This window comes from Microtus oregoni, unplaced genomic scaffold (genome assembly GCF_018167655.1).
Source record: "Microtus oregoni isolate MIOR12 unplaced genomic scaffold, Mior012 000073F_001, whole genome shotgun sequence".
Lineage (NCBI taxonomy): Eukaryota > Metazoa > Chordata > Mammalia > Rodentia > Cricetidae > Microtus > Microtus oregoni.
Window position 1 is genome coordinate 2796353 of NW_024543981.1, and position 19577 is coordinate 2815929.

General features: G+C 46.0%; 1 protein-coding gene across 1 annotated transcript in view; it reads right to left on the minus strand.

Moving 5' to 3' along the window:
• LOC121441068 (BCL-6 corepressor-like protein 1) overlaps positions 1-19577 on the minus strand; it is a 66486-nt gene that overhangs the window by 11658 nt on the left and 35251 nt on the right. Inside the window, exons 7-11 of the mRNA XM_041642203.1 lie at positions 18385-18774; positions 13171-13394; positions 7656-7877; positions 5364-5530; positions 4074-4219 (exon numbers count right to left, since the gene is read on the minus strand). Of these exons, the coding sequence (XP_041498137.1) occupies positions 4074-4219; positions 5364-5530; positions 7656-7877; positions 13171-13394; positions 18385-18774 (1149 nt within the window). The remainder of the gene's footprint in view (positions 1-4073; positions 4220-5363; positions 5531-7655; positions 7878-13170; positions 13395-18384; positions 18775-19577) is intronic.

Here is a 19577-nt window from a genome sequence, read left to right on the forward strand (position 1 = left end):
ACAGGCTCCAAAGCCACAGAGAAACCCTGTCTCGAAAAACCAAAAAAAAAAAAAAAAAAAAGAAAGCACCCTCAGAATCTCATGGTTAAGTACAGAATTCCTTGTTGCCATGGAGTGGGGGCCAGTAGTTTCTCAAGATCCTAGCATCCCATCACACCCTCCCAACCACTAAGTCACCAGCTGAGGGACATGAAAGGAGAAAACCTAAGAAATAAGATGTCTTTGACACGGGGTCATACCATAGAGGTCTCTGGCAGGAGAAACAAAAATCTGTGCTTCCATGACCTTGAATGGTCAAAGGCTCACCCCTTTATCAGTAAAAGGAAAAGAAGTCCACACAGCTGTTCCAATGCCTCAATCCAAACTGCACAGTTCCCTTCAACCCGTGTTCTTCCCCACAGAGGAGGGGAAATGGGGTCTCTTTTCCTTCTCTGCTAGATTGTCTGTTGCTCTTTTTTTTCTAAGGGGTCAAAGGTAAATGAGTAACAGGCCTGTAATTTGGCCTTTCAAAGATCTCCTGGGGTTTGGACAGCTCCATGCTCCAATCTCCACAAGAAGGTAGAAAGGGTTTACTATCTGGCCTTTAGCATCCAGAACCTAACAGAAGCTCAGTAATTGGATAGGCAGAAGAACAAACGAGCTCAGGAGAAATGGGCCTTGGCTGGAGTCAACCCATTTTAAGGAAGTCCACATTTGTAACAAGTCAGTCATCCTCTGCTTTACATTAACTCACTACAGGAACACTACAAAATAGTGATGTTTCTTTGGGGACTTAGAAGAGTTCAGTCCCAGGCAACCATTGCAGAACAGAAGTCTTGCATAGTGAGAAAAGCTATGACGAGCACAAGCCGAACAACCACAGAAAATGGAGCCCTTAGCAACCTGCATGGGTTTGCTTCATTTTCTGCTGCGACACTCTGCTAGGGGAGGATGAAGACAATTCATCTCTGGAGCCCCCGCCGAGCAAGTGCTTCAAGATGAAAGGCAGAACACTTTCAAATGGCGCAGCCAGAATGGTGAGCTGAAACTGAAAACAAAAAACAAAAAAAAAAAACAAAAAAAACCCAAAACAACCTCCATCTCAAAAGGCCCAAATAAATAAATCAATCCATCCGAATTCCATGTATATGTATACTTAGATATATATGGCCTGGCATTGGAAGAGTACTTCCCTACCCTCCACCCTTAAGAACACCCCTCTACCTTCCAGCTCCTGGGGACCAGGGAGGTGTCATCCAGGGATGAAAGAGAAGAGAGGGAATGCTCAGTGTGATGCATCGAGTGCGGCCAATGGTGACTACTTATCGTGAATGCTCTCGATGTCACTGAATTAGTCACTTGAACTTTGTTATATTGCATAGATCCCATTTCTTTTTCAAAACAGGGTCTTTCTGTTCACCTTAGTGCAGGCTGGCCTGGAACTCACTATGTAACCCAGGACAGCTTTACGATACCAGCCATCTTCCTACCTTACTCTCCTGCCTCTGGCCAGGGCTAAACTTCAGGTGTGTGCCACCACATACAGCTAGCTCACCTTCATTTTTAAAGAAGTTCTCTTTATCACCTTCTCAGTCACCCCTCATCAAAAGACTTTTCGAGTCTAAGTCTTCCCTGCATGGGGGACCTGCTGACGCCTACAAATGCCTGCCTCCACTGGAGGATCATGCCAAGGTCTGGGCAAGGATTGCTAGAACTTTCCCTAGTAACAAGAGCCCTGCCCTTACATGGAGAAGTGTTGCCCTAGTCTATGAACATTCCCTTGGAGCACGACCTCTCTATCCATGAATTGAGAAACACACGCCAAGACCCGAATGAAGATGCTCTGCCCAGATCGGCAAGAGCACTAGAGTTTAGAAAAGTCTCCTTTGGGATCTGCAACACCAAGAAGCACTTTAGTTAGGAAAGGGGGTGTCCAAAGGCTAGCTATATGTCAGTGAGATGTCTCGGTGGAGACACATGCATGCTGCACAAGCGTGATGACCTAAGTCTGAACTCCTGAAAGTTGTCTGTCCACTGACCTGCACATGCAGGCTATGATATTCATTCACGCACACACACGCACACATGCACGTCTTAAAAATCTTTTTAACTGAGTGTGGCGGCACCTTTAATCCCAGCATTCAGGAGGCAAAGGCAGATGGATGTTATTTAAGAGAAAGCTTCAGACCTCAGTTTGAGGCCTGCCTGTTGTACATAGCAAGTTCCAGGTCAGTCGGAGCCAAATAGTGAGAACTTGTCTCAGAAAGCCTTTTAAAACTACCTAGGAGATTGGGATGAGTTTATAAAAATAAAATGGAAGAAGTGCTTATCTCTCATTTTTTAGCCAATAAAAATAGTGTCAATCAGGTGTGGAGGTGCATGCCTTTAATCCTAGCACTCAGGAGGCGGAGGCAGGCAGATCTCTACCAGTCTAGTCTACATAGCCACAATTAAGACACAGCCACAACTGCATAGACACTGTCTCAAAACAAAAAGTCAACGTTTAAACTCCTTTGGAGTTTTAGAGAAGGGAGCTCGTTGCCCCACTAAAGTAACCAGAGGGATTACTTTACTTGCCCTTGACTTTGGAGAGGGCAGTTTCTAGCCAGAGTTTCTCTCCCATTAGACAAGTTATGAAAGACAAGTTTCATGAAATGTCTTCGTTATACAGGCATATTCTAGGTGTTAGTCCATACATGGTCCTGGGAACCCAGAGTGCAAAAGGGCCATGCCAATATCTAAGACAGAGTGTACATGTGAGAGGATGCCACAGATGCTGTACCCTTGGGGTGGCTCTGCTAAAGTGAGTACCAGTCACCACTGGTCCAAGTCAAGTGAAAAAGAAAAGAAATTCCTAAGTGGCTGGCTGTGTCTCATGATGATCAGATGCCCAAGGACCTAGAGCCAGGGGGAAAGAAATGGAAAAGGAAGCCTCTAGTCCCCCAGCCTGAGGTAAGTCAGGCTGGAGGGCCGGAGGCCTACACATCAAGGGTTAGTTAAACTCACTGGGACCTGTCTGGAGGTTGGCTGAGCTCAAGTAAAAACCTCAGTAGGTGACCTGTCATCTGCTTGCCCCCTGCAGCCTCTTCCATGGGAACCTTTAGTACAGGTTCTCCCACTTCCTCCATTAACAGCTACTCAGTGAACCTTTGTTTAGTAACCGCAACTCCCTACCTGGGAACCAAATAGTGTATCCTTAGCAGGGATGGTTGGTGACTAATGGGACCAAAGCTTAGGTGAGAGCAGGGAACAGACTACTCTACTGCAGTTGAAGCCTGTGAGAAGGGTCATGGCTCCAACTCAGAACTGCAACATCCATCACTCAGGCAACCCGAAGAACTAAGGCATGCTGCCACAAGAAGCTGAAGGTTCCGATGCCCTGAGATAAAGTCCGAAGGGACTGACACTGAGCTTACTCAAACTAGATTCCCCTCTTTCATTCCTCCATCCCACCTGCCCAGCTCAGTCAGAGCAACCTGCCCACCTGCAGACATACAGTGCTACCTACTAGAAAGGAAAATCAATGCAGTGGCTTCCAGCCCTGGCCATGGGCCTGACCATGACACTGCACTAGGAGATGGCGGGTGGGGAAGAGAGGAATGGAGAGAAGTGGAATATTGGAATGCACAGGGAATAGCAAAGCTACCACGGGACAAGGGCCATGAAGAATAAAGCTTCAGAAATGGTCTCAGCGGCACTTTAATTACAATCAAGGGGAGATTGCAGAAACAGCAAAATGGAGGACTATCTGTTCTCTAACACTGACATTCCATTCATAGCACAGGTCGACATATCTTGCTCCCAGCTAAGAGTATAGCCAATCTCCCACCAGGAGGCCTGCTCCGGACACCTAGTGATGAAATGAGTCCCTCTAGGAGGTTAGGTTAGGGCCTAACAGAGGTAGTGGTGTGGACACTCACAGCAAGGGGCTTTATAAAGTAGCTAGAGAGTCCCAAGACACTGAAGGAATATGTGAAGAGGGTGGACCCTCCTTGTGGGGGCTGTCTAGGACAGTTACTGAAGAGCCCCACCATCACCAGCAGCAACACAGGCCAGCCCTGAGGATTCTGGCTGCAATTCTGGTCCATGCTTACCACTGAGGAAGCGCTTCATGTTATCACTGCTGGCCAGCTTCATGGCTGTCTGACCCGAGTAGGTAGCCAGTGTGGGATCAGCTCCATAGGATAGCAGAAGCCAGATGGTCTCTAGGTTGTCATTGACCACAGCATCATGAACTGGCCTGTGGAGGTCATATAGGGTCAGTGAGACAGGACTTAAGGGGCAAGTTTTTAGGCTTCAGGCTACCATACTAGGGGGAGGGGGTGAGATGCTACGGTGATGACCTCAGGGTATCCCCAATGCAACATGGGTAAGATTTAGAGCAGAGAAGCCACTTCTGGCCTGAAACTCTTATCCTATGCGGCCATATCTTTGTCTTCTCTGCACTCCTTTTCTTTTCTCTCATATCCATCTCTCCTTTACATTCCCCTCCATCTGTGGACAGTATCTGGAGCACAATGTAGATCTACTACTAGCTCAGCAGAGAACAGGTCCCTTGGTGGAAGTCAAATTAAAGCAGCTACAGGTGGTTGTTGAAGAGGAAGGACCCAGGCAACTGCTCAAGGGCAAGGATGTGTAGGGAGGCTCCATACCAAGCGGCAGCCAAGCACAGCCTGCATATCTTGATCTGGGTCCTTCTACTTGGTATATGGCATCCCCTAGAACTTCCTGAAGTAGGTCCTCTGAGAAGAGTGGGCGTGACTTCTCCAAAACACAGCGAGTGTTTATGTTTGTGTATGTGTGTGCATTAATATGCTATTGCATTTACTTATTCGTTCATTGTGTGTGTGCGTATGCATGAATATTTGTGTGTGGAAGTCAGAAGACAACTTGCAGGAATCAGCTATCTCCTTACATCATAGGGAACCCAAGGTTTTCATGTTTGATGGCAAGTACCTTTATATAGCAAGCTAATCTTACAGACTCAGGCAGCTCATTTTTTAAATGCACAGCGACCGAATTACAAAAAAAACAAATCTGGAATGTTAGCCCAAGATTAGCTTCCAGCTTTGATCCGAAGGCATCAATTCCACACGAGACAAGTTGCCCATCAGGAAGAGTGAGTGGACCTGACAAGGGACAGAATGAACCCTGGACAAGTTCAGCCTTTCCTTAGTTCAGTACGGACTGAACACTGAGGAACTCATCAGCTCCTGCCCTAAGCTGGCTCCCTTCAGCCCACAGAAATCCTTTCAAAGGCTTCCTGGGAAGGCTTTTTTAACGCCAGCAGCTGGATGTGCTGCAAGTCTCTAGGCTGGAGTGAGACCTCCGCAGCCAAAGACTGAACCACGGTTTGAGACTTGGCAGAGGAGCAGCTTTCTTGCCTTGTGCCATCCTGCGAGCTGCAGTTCACATTAGCCCCATGTTGCAACAGGATGTTCAGGATATCAGTCCAGCCCCGGGAACAGGCCTCGTGCAGGGCTGTGTAGCCCGCATTGTCACGGTGATTCACGTCCTCACTGTGCTTCTGGAGGCAGTAGAGAACAACGTCCTGTGGGGATGGGGACAGCTCTGTGAGCAGAGAAAAGTCTCATTTTTGGAATCATTCCTGTTAGACTCACCACTCCACAAGTGTCTGACAAATCTCAAAGCCTGTCCTTTATATGTGGGAACAAAAGACACATTTCAAAATCTTGTGTGGACAAAGTCAGTGCTCAGCCTCCACTGCCAGAGCCCCAGCTCTGAGCTGTTCCCTTGGCAGGAGAAAGACATTTCTTATGACTAACAGTACTCATCTAGGTGATGATCTCTGGGATGAAGACTTGGAGCTGGCCCCCTGCTGCCCAGAGCTCACCTCTTTGAGCTTTACAGGACACAGATGGGGAGGTCTGTTCTTGACAGGGTCATGGCACCAAGTACAACTCTTTTTGTTTCCTTGTTTTGAGACAGGGTCTCACTGTATCCCAGGCCAGCCTTAAACTCCCTATGTCGCCAAAGATGACCTTGAATTTCAGATCTTCCTGTCTCTGCCTCGTGAATACTTGGGTTACAGGCATGGATCACTCCACCCAATGTGTGCAGTGCTGTGAATTGAGCCCAGGATTTGTGCTTGCTAGGCAAAGCATCTGAGCTACACCTCTAGCCCTACAACATACTTCTGTCACTCAGCCTCAGGTCATGCCTACCTTCCTGGGGCTAAGGTGACAAGGTGACAGGACCCAGAGGTGGAACTCAAATGACTTGAAGCACTTCTGCTAGCCTAGGACAAGACTATGAATAAGCTGGGATGGGGGTTGGCAGTGCCATAGGGTGACTGGCTTCCAGAACATGGTACCTACTATTATTCTGAGGTCAACGCTTTCAGGCAGAGAAAGCTACTGTGAGCCTGCACTATGGCTGCTGTTTCCTGCACATGGAAAGCACCATGCTACCTTTACGTGTGCCTCCTACACTGTCACTGATACAGATGCCCACTGTTTCCCAGACCAAGTTCCAGCGCTGGTCTCTGCTTCCCCAATGTTTGCCTGTTTGTTGGTTCTGCAGAGATTGGCTTTCAGGACATATTCAGGTCTCCCTGATAGCCATGCAGACACTTACACTAAATCTTCCAGAAAGGTAAACTGGCTGCTTGATGTGGACACAAATGAAGTTTCACAGAACAGTCTGTACGCTTATATGTACAGAAAGTCTAATAAAGAAGGCACACTCTGAACTGCAGTTAAGCCCACATCCACAAGTAAATCCTGAGGAAATCATTATGGAGAGTGAAGATACATAGTCAGGGGCGTTTGTGTCAACAGAAAGTGGAAAAAGATGAAAATGTACGCCAACGTTCAGCCTCAGGTAAATGTCATCAAGATAAATGAGGGAGTTCTGCCATTCCTCAGCACTTGGGAATCAAAAGACCTGTTTGAACTAGGACAAAAATACTGTCATAAATGATATTGGATGCAACTTATCTTGTTTTATTTTTGAGACAGTCAGAGGTAGCCCAGGCTAGATCTGAATTCACTAAGTAGCTGAGATTTGCCTTCAACTGCTGATTTGCCTACTTCTACCTCCTAAGGGTTGGGATTTCCATCTGGGTAATCCACCACACACATCTTGTCATATCATTTAATACTGCTAACTCCCTAGAGTTGTTTGCAATAATATCTACCTCGATAGGCTTACATCAGAGTCCTTAATATGACAAAATAAGTGCTCCAGGAATACTGCTTTGCTTGCCTTCCTTCCCAGTATAAGGAAGTGAGGTTAGCTCTGGCTTGGTTTATTGAACATGCTCTTGCCCCTTCTACATGAAAGCCAAAATGAGGAGAAACTACAGGAGTTAAAGTGTAAACAATAATCACCCTGTGTTCCTCTTGGTTGGAAGAGCCACTACTCAGGAAATTAAGACAACATAAAAATGCCAAATCTCCTTTTTAGCCTAGGGATGTAGCAGATGATATTGCACTACTATTTTAATTACATTTATCCTGAGTTGACTTTTCATTGAGCTTACCTTCCCATATACTGAGATAAGATAAGGGGCAGAGCAGCCTCAGAGGCATGTGGACAGTAGAGGGGGATCAGGCAGATTTAGGCCCCAGAGGAGCCAATGGCATAGCTGTTCCCTGAGGTTCAGGCTAACGGCATCCTGTCACTGCCTGCCTGCTCAGGGAGACCTTACTCACCTTATAGCCCAGGCGAGCTGCTCGCTGTAGGAGGGTCTCACCAGCATTTTTGTTTACTATGAGTCTCCGAGCCTCTGGGGGAATCTGTCGGCCAGTGGGTGACTCTGAGGCCTCTTCTGGGCCAGCACTTCGGTACTTGGAGGGTGTACATGGTTCTGTGGGCTTCACTGGAGTGGGAGATTTAGAAGATCGCATCTTCTGCTGGCTCCAACGACCTTTGCTCTGGAAAGAAGAAATGAAGCTCTAGGTCAGGCCAGGCAGCATACCCAGTTCATCATGGCCGCGCCATTTGGCTGCCAAAGCCACCTCACGACATCTGTTTTCATGCTGTGCTTTACTGACAGCAAGCCAAGCGGCCCAGTGTCGAGATGGAGACTGGGGCTAGGCTAGTCACTAGCTATGTGAGGTTATTTTCAAAGTGAGGAAAGCTTCTACATTTCCATGAGTGGATATTAAAGATATAAGATCCTTGGCCCCATAAACCATGGCATGACAGGAGGACTGAAAATTGGGCAGAGACGTGATGGAGGAAGGTCATTGGCTAATAAAGGCACTGCCCTGGCCCATTTTATTGGTTAGAGGATAGGTGGGAGGAGAAAACAGGACAGAACACTGGGAGGAAGAGGAAGTGAGGTCAGAGTCTCGACAGCTTTCCTCTCAGGAGCAGACGCCTGAGAGAGACGCCATGCCCCGCTCCCGGCATGAAGCTCCGACCCAGGATGGACTAGGCTAGAATCTTCCCAGTAAGACCGGTTCTCACAGATTATTAGAGATGGGTTGATCGGGATGTGAGAATTAGCCTGTAAGTGCTAGAGCTAAAGGGCCAAGCAGTGCTTAAAAGAATACAGTGTCTGTGTAATTATTTTGGGGCATAAGCTAGCCGGGCAGGCGGCTGGGGTGTTGGGGACGCAGCCTCGCCGCCGCTCCTATTACTTCAGAGACGGGCCATCTTCTCTAAAGCACTTGACAAGCCTCTTCTACCTGCTGTTGAGGTTTTGGATAAGCAATGTCCGTAAGTAATGAGAAGAACAAAGAAACACAAGAGACTGAAGTATGACTAGTCACAATTTTCAATACCTTCACTCTTATCATATAAACCTGCCCCATATCCAGTCTCGCAGGCTTCTCCCATCTTTCATCATACCACAGCCTAAGATTATATTCAGGCCCACCCAGGGCAGTGGACTGTGGGCTCTGGAACCAGACAGGGCTGGGTTTGAAGTCTGCTCCTGCCATCCACTAGTTATAACACCTGAAGCACAGCCTAACTCCTCTGAGCCTTACTTTCTCCCGTGGAAGGCCTTTGAGATGACCATTACAAAGGCTATGTATGGGCTACAAATGTTCTAAGAGTTCTGTCCTCTGAAGTGACCCATGGGTGCTTCCATTTGCCCCCACCATTGAAGGTACACAGAAGGTTCCTATTGCTTGTTATCCTGTGCTTTCCTTGGTCACTTGCACCTCAAACTCAGGTTCTAGATGAGGAATAACTGTGTTGAAGTAACTGTATTCAAAGAACCATTGTATTCAAAAGTGGGAGCATCCTCAGCTCCACGCAGCTGCAAGCCTAAGATATGAACAACCCCTGAGGGCTGTTAGCAGGGCTTAAGTATACCCCACATACAAGAGAGACATAATCCATTAGAAGCCAGAAAGAAGACAAAGGGGTGGCCACCATGACGGACTGAGAACCCTACCCCAACAGTCAAGCTCCTTTCCCACATGGGATAAGGCTCACCTAGGTAATAGGAGACTGCAAAGGGTGGGACGTGACTTTCATATTCTGTGGGGAAAGTGAGCAGCCCTTTGAGGAGATCCATGAGGAAAGGAAAAGAGGCCTCCTGTCAACAGCCAGCATCATCACCCCTGCCGCATGTATGCACTACAGTGGGAGCACATCTACCCAGTCTAGAGGTAGCTCTAACACCTGACCGCAACCTTATGTAAAACTCCACACTGGTGTCAGCTAAGCTGCGCCTCAATTTCTGGGCTCCAGAAACTATGAGACAATATATGCTTATTGCTGTGCAGAATCACTAGATTTTTGAGTGATCTGTTACACCATAATGGAGCTAACACGTGTGTTTACTCAAAACCCTCAGAGCATTGAGATTTCACTTAACCAATGTCTGCTACATTATTCTACAATGCTCTAGCCCCCTGCCCTCTTTCTGTATATCCAGAGCCTACTTAGAATCACATAGTCTGACACCTTACTTCCTTATTTTCTTGCTGTTTTCTATGGGTAAGTTGTGAATCCCCTAATAAGGTTATTTTTTTTTCCTTTTTAAATGTCCTTTAGGACTGTGTCTCACTACATTGCTTAAGCTGACCTCCAACTCAGGGATCAAGCAACTTTTCTTTACCCTCTACACCTGGCTCTCTATCTAGTTCTTAAGCTCCTTAGGGGGACAGTTCACACCGTCACCTTCTCTTTTGTTGCTTCCAGCACTGACATCTGAGCTGGGTACCTTATCAATCACAATTATGTGTTACTTGATTCAAGCTTTCCATGTAGAAAGCCCTGAGCAGTCAGAAGAATTACCTAGGAAGTTACATAAAGTGTAGAAAGGAACACTAACAGACAAAACATGCAGGTCCAGGGAATCTGTGCCATCTGGTGAATCTGAAGATCATGAGAAGTCATAACCAGTTTCCATAGCAAAAGGGTACAATCCCTAGCAAGAAAGCACCAACCATGAGGATATGATACTGTTTTACCACCAGGAAGATGGAGAATACAATGGCAGGATTGGAAGATACAGGGCAATGTACATAGGTTTTTGCTAAGCTAAGCCAGGCTCTAAAGGGTAAGTTTCTTTCTGGAGGCCAGGCTGCTAGAGCAGGCAAGAAAGCTGCCTGGGAAGGGGAGGAATGAGAACAAGTAGGGGGACCTGTTCCCCCTCCTCTTCCCCCTGGCTCTGAGCCTCTGTGGGAAGAAGCCCTTGGCCAATGCCCTGCTTTAGTGATGCAGGAGCGTCCCCCAACCCTCCCCCTGCCTTGCTTCCTACTACAAAGCCCCATGCCATGGGGGCAACTGGAGCAGGTGGTGATGACTGGGAGAGAAAGAAAAGCAGGAGGGAGGAAGGGAGGCCCTGGGGAGAGACAAAACCCTCTCCAGGAGAACGTTTTAGCAGACACTCGCCAGACAGAACAACCAGACAGAGGTATAAGAGTGCGCTGCTGAGCGTCAAGCGGCTGGCTACCTTTGTGTGGGATGGGGCCATCTGAGTGTCCAGAAAAGAAGGGGAGGAGAGGGCAGGATCCTGGGACCTCTTCCTCTCTCAGAACTGCTTAAAGGTGGCAGTGTTTTCTGCCTACTTACCCACTTGCCAGGGATGTCCCAGAAATAGGCAGAAAGCACCTATTGAAGATGGCAAGGCACACTGACAACCAGGGCTCCTCCTGAGGCAGACAAATTTGTTTCACATCCTGATACTGGCAAGCAAGACCATTGAGTCACCTCACACAAGTCCTTTACATGACTACAATCCACGTGCCTACCTCTAAGAAGCACTCAGGGATTGAGAATGACAACAGGGAGCCTGGGGAGATGGCTCAGTGGGTAAAAGCAATTGCCATATAAGCATGAGGACCCGAGTTTGAATCCCCAGAACCCATACAAAGCTGGAGTTGTGGTACAAGTGCCTATAAACCCAGAACTCTGGGGTAAGGTGGGAGGTGGATACAGAGGAATCGACAGAAAATTTTATGCTACTTCATCCTGTATATGTAGCAGGAAAACAACAAAGAGAATTTCTCAAATAAGGTAGAAGGTAAAGACCTACAATCAAGGTTGCCCTCTGACCTGCACACTTGTGCTGTGGCATGAACCTGCATTTATACACCTGAATGTGTGTACATACATGATACAAGAACATACATGAAATAAAGACTGACAACAGGAAAGAAGCTCTTCATGCAGAGCAGGTTTCTGTACTCTTCAGTGGGCTCCTATCTTTCTCATAATCTACGGGTTACAGGGAATGGACATCCTGCCACACCAGGCCAGCTAATCATGCTGTACTTCTTGTTCTCTCATTTCTGTCTCTGCCTGAAGTGCAAGGAGGCATACCAACCCTGAGAGAACACTTTACCGCTATGAAAGCCTGTCAGAGCCATTGCCTCCTTTGTTCCCCACAAGCACCCTTGTGAGACAGAAAGGACTAGGAGCATCAGCTCCATTTGTAAAGATGAGCAAATAGACTTGAGTGCCTTGTGTAAGCTGCAACAAGGATTAATGAGGGAGGAAGGAGGAAGGGGTGGGGGAAGACAAGCATCCACCCTTTCTTTGCTAGTACCATTCAGGAATTCCTACTTGAAAGCTAGACAGAAGGGTAGGAATTGCAACTAACCAACACAGCCTTTTGATTTTGGGTTGTCAGTGACAGATGCCTACCTATCATAGGTACACACTGGACATTCACCTCCTTCAAATGTAAAAGGCACCCATCATGAGGACTGTCTTATTTTTTCTTTACTGGTACCCTGAAGAATCTGATACCAACACCAGTTGTCATGAACATCAGAACCAAATGAACTGGTGATTTTGAAAAAAGATTCAAAGAATGCTTGCCTGCCTAACTGGTGAGTACCCAATCTAGGCTTCCTCATGAGGCAAAGGAACAGGGTTCGGGGTAGGGAAAACAGCTAACCTGGACCCTCAAGAAACCTTGGTCTAGGGGCTGGAGAGATGGCTCAGTGGTTAAGAGCACTGGCTGCTCTTCCAGAGGTCCCGAGTTGAATTCCCAGTAACCACATGGTGGCTCACAACCATCTGTAGTGAGATCTGTTGCCCTCTTCTGGCGTGCAGTCATACATGGAGGCAGAGTGTTATATACATAATAAATGAATAAATCCTTTTAAAAAAAGGAAAAAAAGAAAAAAAAAAGAAACCTTGGTCTGTTCAACAATATCCTGGTTTCTACAAGGTGTAGTCTACCTTGATTGTCTCAGAAAGCTCCATGACTGGTGTCTGGGGAGTTAAGCTCAGACAAAAGCTTCTCGATTAGATGCTAACAATCTATGCAGGCTAGCACCCTGCCATATGCTTTAACCACACCTTAACTCAAACGAGACACAAAGGTGGCTGGGGAAAAGACATCAGGGGTGAAACCATATAGTTACCTATAACTTTAGTCTCCACTTCTCGAATCTGTCCCAAGCCTTCTAGAACTAGTTTAGAATACTTTCTTTTTTTTGGCGGCGGGGGGGGGGGGGGGGGGGGTCGAGACAGGGTCTCTCTGTGGCTTTGGAGCCTGTCCTGGAACTAGCTCTGTAGACCAGGCTGGTCTCGAACTCACAGAGATCCGCCTGCCTCTGCCTTCGTCTGTGTTGGGATTAAGGCGTGCGCCACCATCGCCTGGCTAGAATACTTTCATACACAGTAGCTGACCTTCCTTATCTACGTGTTCCCTTCACCCTCACTGAGGAAATTACTGCCAGAGGGACCTGGTAGAAAGTCTGCCTTTCTAGCCCATATCCCCCCATGTTGATCTCTTTGGTGGCCACGCACCCTTGCCTCTTCTGAGACGTTTGCCATGTGCTTGGTCTTGCACTTTCGTTTTCCTGATGGCTTTTCTGAATTTTCAAGGCAGGCTGGTTCCTCCAGGTTATTTGGGAGGAAACCGTTTGGTGAGTCCGAGATCCCCTGGGCTTTGCTGGACAAGAGAAGGTTCCTGTTCCTGAGGCAGTGCTCTGAACTTTGGGAGGAAGTCTTCTGCTTACGGGCCTTTGAATCTGAACAAGAAACAGGAAAGAATGACTGTAAGAGAAATGGAACACCATCCTTTAGTGCTTCACCATACAAATCCCTCCTCTACCCGTAGGAGAGTTTCCAGCACTGCCAGCAGGGGGCAGCCCATCTGGCTAGCCCTCAAAATGTGGGTCATTTAAAAAAACGCTCTCCCCATAGCCCAGAGCAAACCAGAATCTCTTTTCAGCCTTTTCTCGATCCTCTTTCTTTCTCCAAAATGAAAATCAATTTAGCAGCTTTGCTGAATAGTCAAGTACAGTGGGGATGTAAAATCAAAGTAGAAGCTGACTTTATGGTCTCGGTTCTCCTCATCCAACTGTTTGTCACTCTCTGAAGACACCAACATCAACGCAACAGAAACTCCCCAGCCCAGAAGGTGCTATGGGCCTACTTAACTTATATGTAATGGCAGAAAGCTACTACCTTCCTTGATTGGAAATCAAGTCATTGGTATCACTGGTACAAGGCAACATGTGTCTAGAATTGTAATTTCAAAAAGGCCTGCTACAAACTCCACTACCAAGAGCCTCACACCATAGGACCTGCCCTAAACCTCTTGTGTAGGTGACATAAAACATTCGCTTGTACTCACAATAGAGTTGTGTGGCTTGTATGTATGAATATATATGTATGCAGTTGTGTGAGTATGGACACTTGTGTGCTACAGTGAGCACATGGAGGTCAGAGGCCAACATCAGGTTTCAGTTCTCTGCTTCCACCTTGTATTTTGGCAAGGAGGTCTCTCTTGTTTGTTGCTGCACTTTGTAACGGGTCAACCTTGAACTCAACATGTAGCCAATGGCTCTGCCTTTCTCATTCTCCTGCCTCCACCTCCTTCCTGGAATTACAGGCATATTCCACCCCAGCCAGATTATGTAGTACTGGCAATTAAACTCAATCCTTTGTGCTTTATAAGCAAGCATCCTAACCAATTAAAAACTAGTACATTCGTATCCCTGGCTTATCATTAACTATGCAACGGAATAGAGGCAATTCATAATCTCTTTGAACCTCATTTTTCGTATCTATAAATGGGGAGAATATATTTCAAGTCCCAGAAATGGTAGCAGAATTGAGGTGATACAAGCAAAATTTTCCATAAAGCGTTATAAAGATTAAGGCATTAATATTATGACTTTGGTGCAAGATTGAACACTGAGCCTAGCACACAAAAGATCAACAAGGCTATGAACTAACTGTAACCTCAGTTTGTACCACCTGTGAAATGAAGGGATTGAAACCCCAGAGTTCTCAACTTACCCCCACCCCAAACTTGACATGGACTCTCATATGTGAAATTGTCAAGGGCAGATGCAGATGTAGGAGTCCTTATTCAAAACTGGAAAACTGGGTGGTATGGTGGCGTACGCCTTTAATCCCAGCACACGGGAGGCAGAGGTAGATGGAGCTCTGTGAGTTTGAGGCCAGCCTGGTCTACAAAGCGAGTTTCAAAACAGCAAGGGCTATATGTAGAGAGAGACCCTGTCTCAAAAACAACAATAACGACAAAAAGGAATGAAGAATTGGCTATAGCTTATGCATATAAGAAAGAAGCCCTAGCTGTTCTTTTATCCCCTTTTCCACCTAGTATATTAGTGGGTCCTCATAGTATATCCAAAAAACACTGTGCTACATGTTCTCTAATGACACTTCCAGCAAGAGCACTCAAACTCAGGACTTTTTTCTTGATTTTTTTTACTTAAAAATTTTCCAGACAATATATTTTGAAAATGTTTCCCCTTCCCCAGATCTTCCCCACCTACCCAACTTCATCATGTTATTTTTCTATTTCTCTTCCTTTCAAAAAATAAAAATAAAAAAAAATCCCAGAGAGACAAAAAAAAAACCATGAAATTCATTTGTGTTGCCCAACTATTCATGGGTGCCCTGGAGTGTAGATGATATATCCAGTGTTTCTCCATTGAAGAAACTGATTTTCACTTTCCCAGCAGGTATCTTTTAGGTTGTGTCTTTGTTTTGCTTTCTGAGACAGTGTTTCTCTGTGTAGCTCTGGATGACCTAGAACTCACTCTGTAGACCAGGATGGCCTTAAACTCAGAGATCCACCTGCCCCTGCCTCCTGAGTGCTGGGATTAAAGGCATGCACCACCACCATCCGGCTTCTTGTTTTTAAGACAGGGTCTCAGTATATAGTCCTGGATGGCCTGAAGTTCACTATGTAGACCAGGTTAGTCTAGAACTCATGAAGATTCACCTACCTCTGCTTCTTGAGTGCTGCAAATAAAGGCATATACCACCATACCCAGCCTTAATCCTGGGCTTCTGACCCAACAAGTTTGGGTTAAAGCAAGAGGAAGGAACAGAACTATGCCTTGTGAAAACTGCAGGAAACATGGGGAAACCACATTACAGAGTTCAATAAAGAAGAAAATAGCCATCTATTCCATGTACCAAGGCCAGGGCAAACTGTAGTATATTCAGTTGCAGAAGAAACAGAGCTTTATGCTAGCCTACAAAAGCACAGAGTGAAGGTAATGGGTAGGTGCATGGAAATGGGTCTTTCTACCTCTTTCACAGAATAAAAAGACAGAGAGCCATGCACAGGATGAAAGGAGGTTACAAGAGTTAGATAGGAGTAGGGTGGTCTGTCTAGTTTGTCCATTTCTTACTTCTCTGACACTGACCTCAAAGCCAGATTGAAAATAGGTAAGGGAAACTGGAGCTTTCTGAGGAGAAATGTTGTTAAGAAATTCTCACATGAGCTGAAGAGATGGCTCAGCGGTTAAGAGCACTAGATGATATTCCCAGAGGACACAGGTTTGATTACCAGCACCCACATGGGTCCACAACTATCTGTAACTCCAGTTAAAGAGGATCCAGAAGATCTAATGCCTTATTCTCATAAACAAAAAGAAATCTCAAACAATTAATAAAAATATAGTTTAAAAAGAAATTTCTGAGCTGGGCGGTGGTGGCGCACGCCTTTAATCCCAGCACTCGGGAGGCAGAGGCAGGCGGATCTCTGTGAGTTGAGGCCGGCCTGGACTACAAGAGCTAGTTCCAGGACAGGCTCCAAAGTTACAGAGAAACCCTGTCTCAAAAACAAAAAAAAAAAAAAAAAAAAAGAAAGAAAAAAAATTCTGCATGAAGAGATGTGCCAACACAAAGTTCCCAGGCATACCCAAGAAGAAGAATGATATATTTTTCAACAATCTGGGCTGCCTCCAAAGATACCTTAATCACTGGTGTCCTCTATGTTTACTGGTAGATGTTTTAGCAAAGGCTAGTAAATCCCTATCATGATGCTATGGAAACTTATCTCTCTGTGTATGTATTGAGTAGCAAATAAGACTAGGCAACTCCAAAGAGGTTCTTCTGATTGAAACTGCTGAGAACTCAAGCTGGGAGTGGTGGCACATGCTGTTAATCCCAGCAGAGGCAGAGGCAGATAGATCTCTGTGAGTTCAAGGCTAGCCTGGTCTAGAGATTTTCAGGATTGCCAGGGCTACATAACAGAGACACCCCCTAAAAAATAAAAAAATAAAAAATAAAAAAGAGCTGATAACTCTATGATAAGTTCCCAAGCTAGGGAAGCAGCCTTCATTAGAGAGGATTGAGTGATACAAAAGCTTCTCGTCATCCCAACAAGAGGTGGAGGCCAATGGTTTGACAGCTCGTTCATGACTAATCCATTTGGGTTCTGGCAGAAGAAGGGGAAAATTGCCCTTGTTCAGATAGTTGATGAAAATGAGCTCAATTACCCTCGAGTCTTAGGGATAGGTATCCTATACATATCTCCACTTAAACAGAGTCAGAAATGAGGTTAAGCCTTCTTTGCATTATAGTATACCCAGGATCTACTGACTACTCAATGTGAGCTGCTTTTACTTTAGATAATAAGGGAACTATACATATTTATCAGCAGCTCAGAGTGAATACACCATAAGAAACAACTGATTGCTGCTTCAAGGGAAATGGTCAGTGAATAAGGAAAGATGAACATGTTCCTATGGAATCCAGAGATGGGCTTTTTGTTCAGTTAGAAACCTACTATGGGAACAAACCTGAACTGTATTAACGAAGGATACTGGTATAAGCCTCTTGTCTATCCCTCCATGATCCTATTTAAAGCATTTGACATGGTCACAGAAAGTTTTCTTTCTGAACTGCCTGCTTTCACAGCTCAGGACCAGCAAATACTCTGTCACCTATGTCACTTCAGAACTTTACTCTGACTCTGAGAAACTACTTGTGGCTTTAACTGAGAAACTAGATTTTACATATTTCAAGTTTTTCTGTTGCCTTTAGAAAACTATTACTTTTCATTTTAGTTTATGAGCAAAGGCATCCCAGGTATGGCAGCCAATGTCCTCCTTATTTGTTTTAAGACAAGATCTCACTATGTAACCCAGGGTGGCTTCAAACTCACTGTCCTCTTACCCCAACCTCCTGAGTGCTTGATAATGGGCTTATACCACCACACCTGGTTGTTCTTTCTTTTTTTTTAATTTATTTATTATGTATACAGTGCATGGATACATAATATACATATATGTATACCTGCAGGTCAGTAGAGGGCACCAGATCTCATTATATATGGTTGTGAGCCACCACGTGGTTGCTGGGAATTGAACTCAGGACCTCTGGAAGAGCAGCCAGTGTGCTTAACCTCTGAACCATCCCTCCAGCCCCACCCCCTTTTAAAACCCAAGATTACAAAAGAAAGAACCTATATTCTCCAAAGACTTGACTCTTTCAAGCCAACCAAAACTCCCTAGTACAACAGTGACCCATGCCAAGAAAGTTACCATGGCATAAACCACAGTTTCAGATGTCTATAAGAAGGTGGAAGGCAGGGGTTTCCAAGTCCTCAGTTTACTGGTAGGCTAGTCTGAATTCATTCCTTCTAGATTTGAAGCCACATACTGGTGAAGAGGTGGTATGAATGCCACTGTGCCTGCAGCTTCCCAGCTGAATTCACAACAGGGATAGCAGGGCCATGGCCAACCTTACCTGCTCTCCCTTTCCGACGTTGCTCTTCTTCTTGTTCTGTCAAGTACTCTCCAGTCTGGTATTTTCGGCTCTTCTGTCGTCTCCGTTTCCTTCTCTTCACCAGGCCCTCTTCCTCATCTTCGTCCTCCTCTTCATTGGTGTCCCACATTTGCCGGGCAGCCTCTGTCCTCCAGGGCATCTCTCGGGCTCGCCACAGATGTCTGCGGCCTTGGCTCAGCAGGGTCTTGTCCTGGGCATGATGGCTGCGGTACTGGGTATCCCTTTGGGTCTTTCTCACCTTTCTTCTCTTAGCTGGGGTAGGAGCCACCTCCTCCTCTTCCTCTGTAGGGAAGACCTCCTGGTTTCCCATGTCACCGTCTGCCATACCAGCAAAGGAGCTACAGATGCTTCCTATGAATGAAATATACAGAAGGCTTTCAGGTGTTTCTTCAAGGGATTAAGTACGGTATTGATACAACTGTCCTGGAGTAGGATTTCACAGAGTTCAAGTTCAGGCTTTGTCAGTTTTTAGTGGTATATTTACAGGACAGTCTTTTATGCTTAAGTACTTACTTTATAGAGTACAAAATACCATACAATTCTGAAGTAGTAAAAACCATCCTTACTCATCCATGGCACAGTGTTTCCTGAATTCATTTCACAAACTCTTGCCTAGTGTTTACCAGGAGCTAAACATAGCATAAAGGGCAGGAGAGAACTACAGTTCTCTGTTGTTTGGTAAAGACCATCTGAGCTGAAGGCAAGGGTTAGGTAAGGAAGCCTGGTGTAACAACTTAGGAACCAACAACTCTGTGATTCACCATTATGGCCAATAGAGCTACCCTGGCCAAGCAGAATCATCACAAAAGAAGAGTATCTCTAAGAGGGAAGCAAGGAGTCCCGTTCCTAGGGACATAGCCTGACTCAGGCATGTCCCAGTAGAACACAGCAGGCCAGCTTCCATTAAACTGATCCCACCCCCTACAGCATAGCCAGAAGTTCAAGGGTGGAGTTTTCTTTCTCGTCCATCTGCCCATCCACTGCAGCTGTTCCTTGCAGCTGGGAGAGCACACCCCCTCCACTCCTGATCACCCGGGGACAAACAGCATCTTTCCTACTCTGCTGGGCCACCTTGCCAAGAGGCTATTTTCTCTCTTCTCACTTACCCTTAACTCTGCTAACAATAAAAGCACAATTCTAAAAATTGGTCTAGT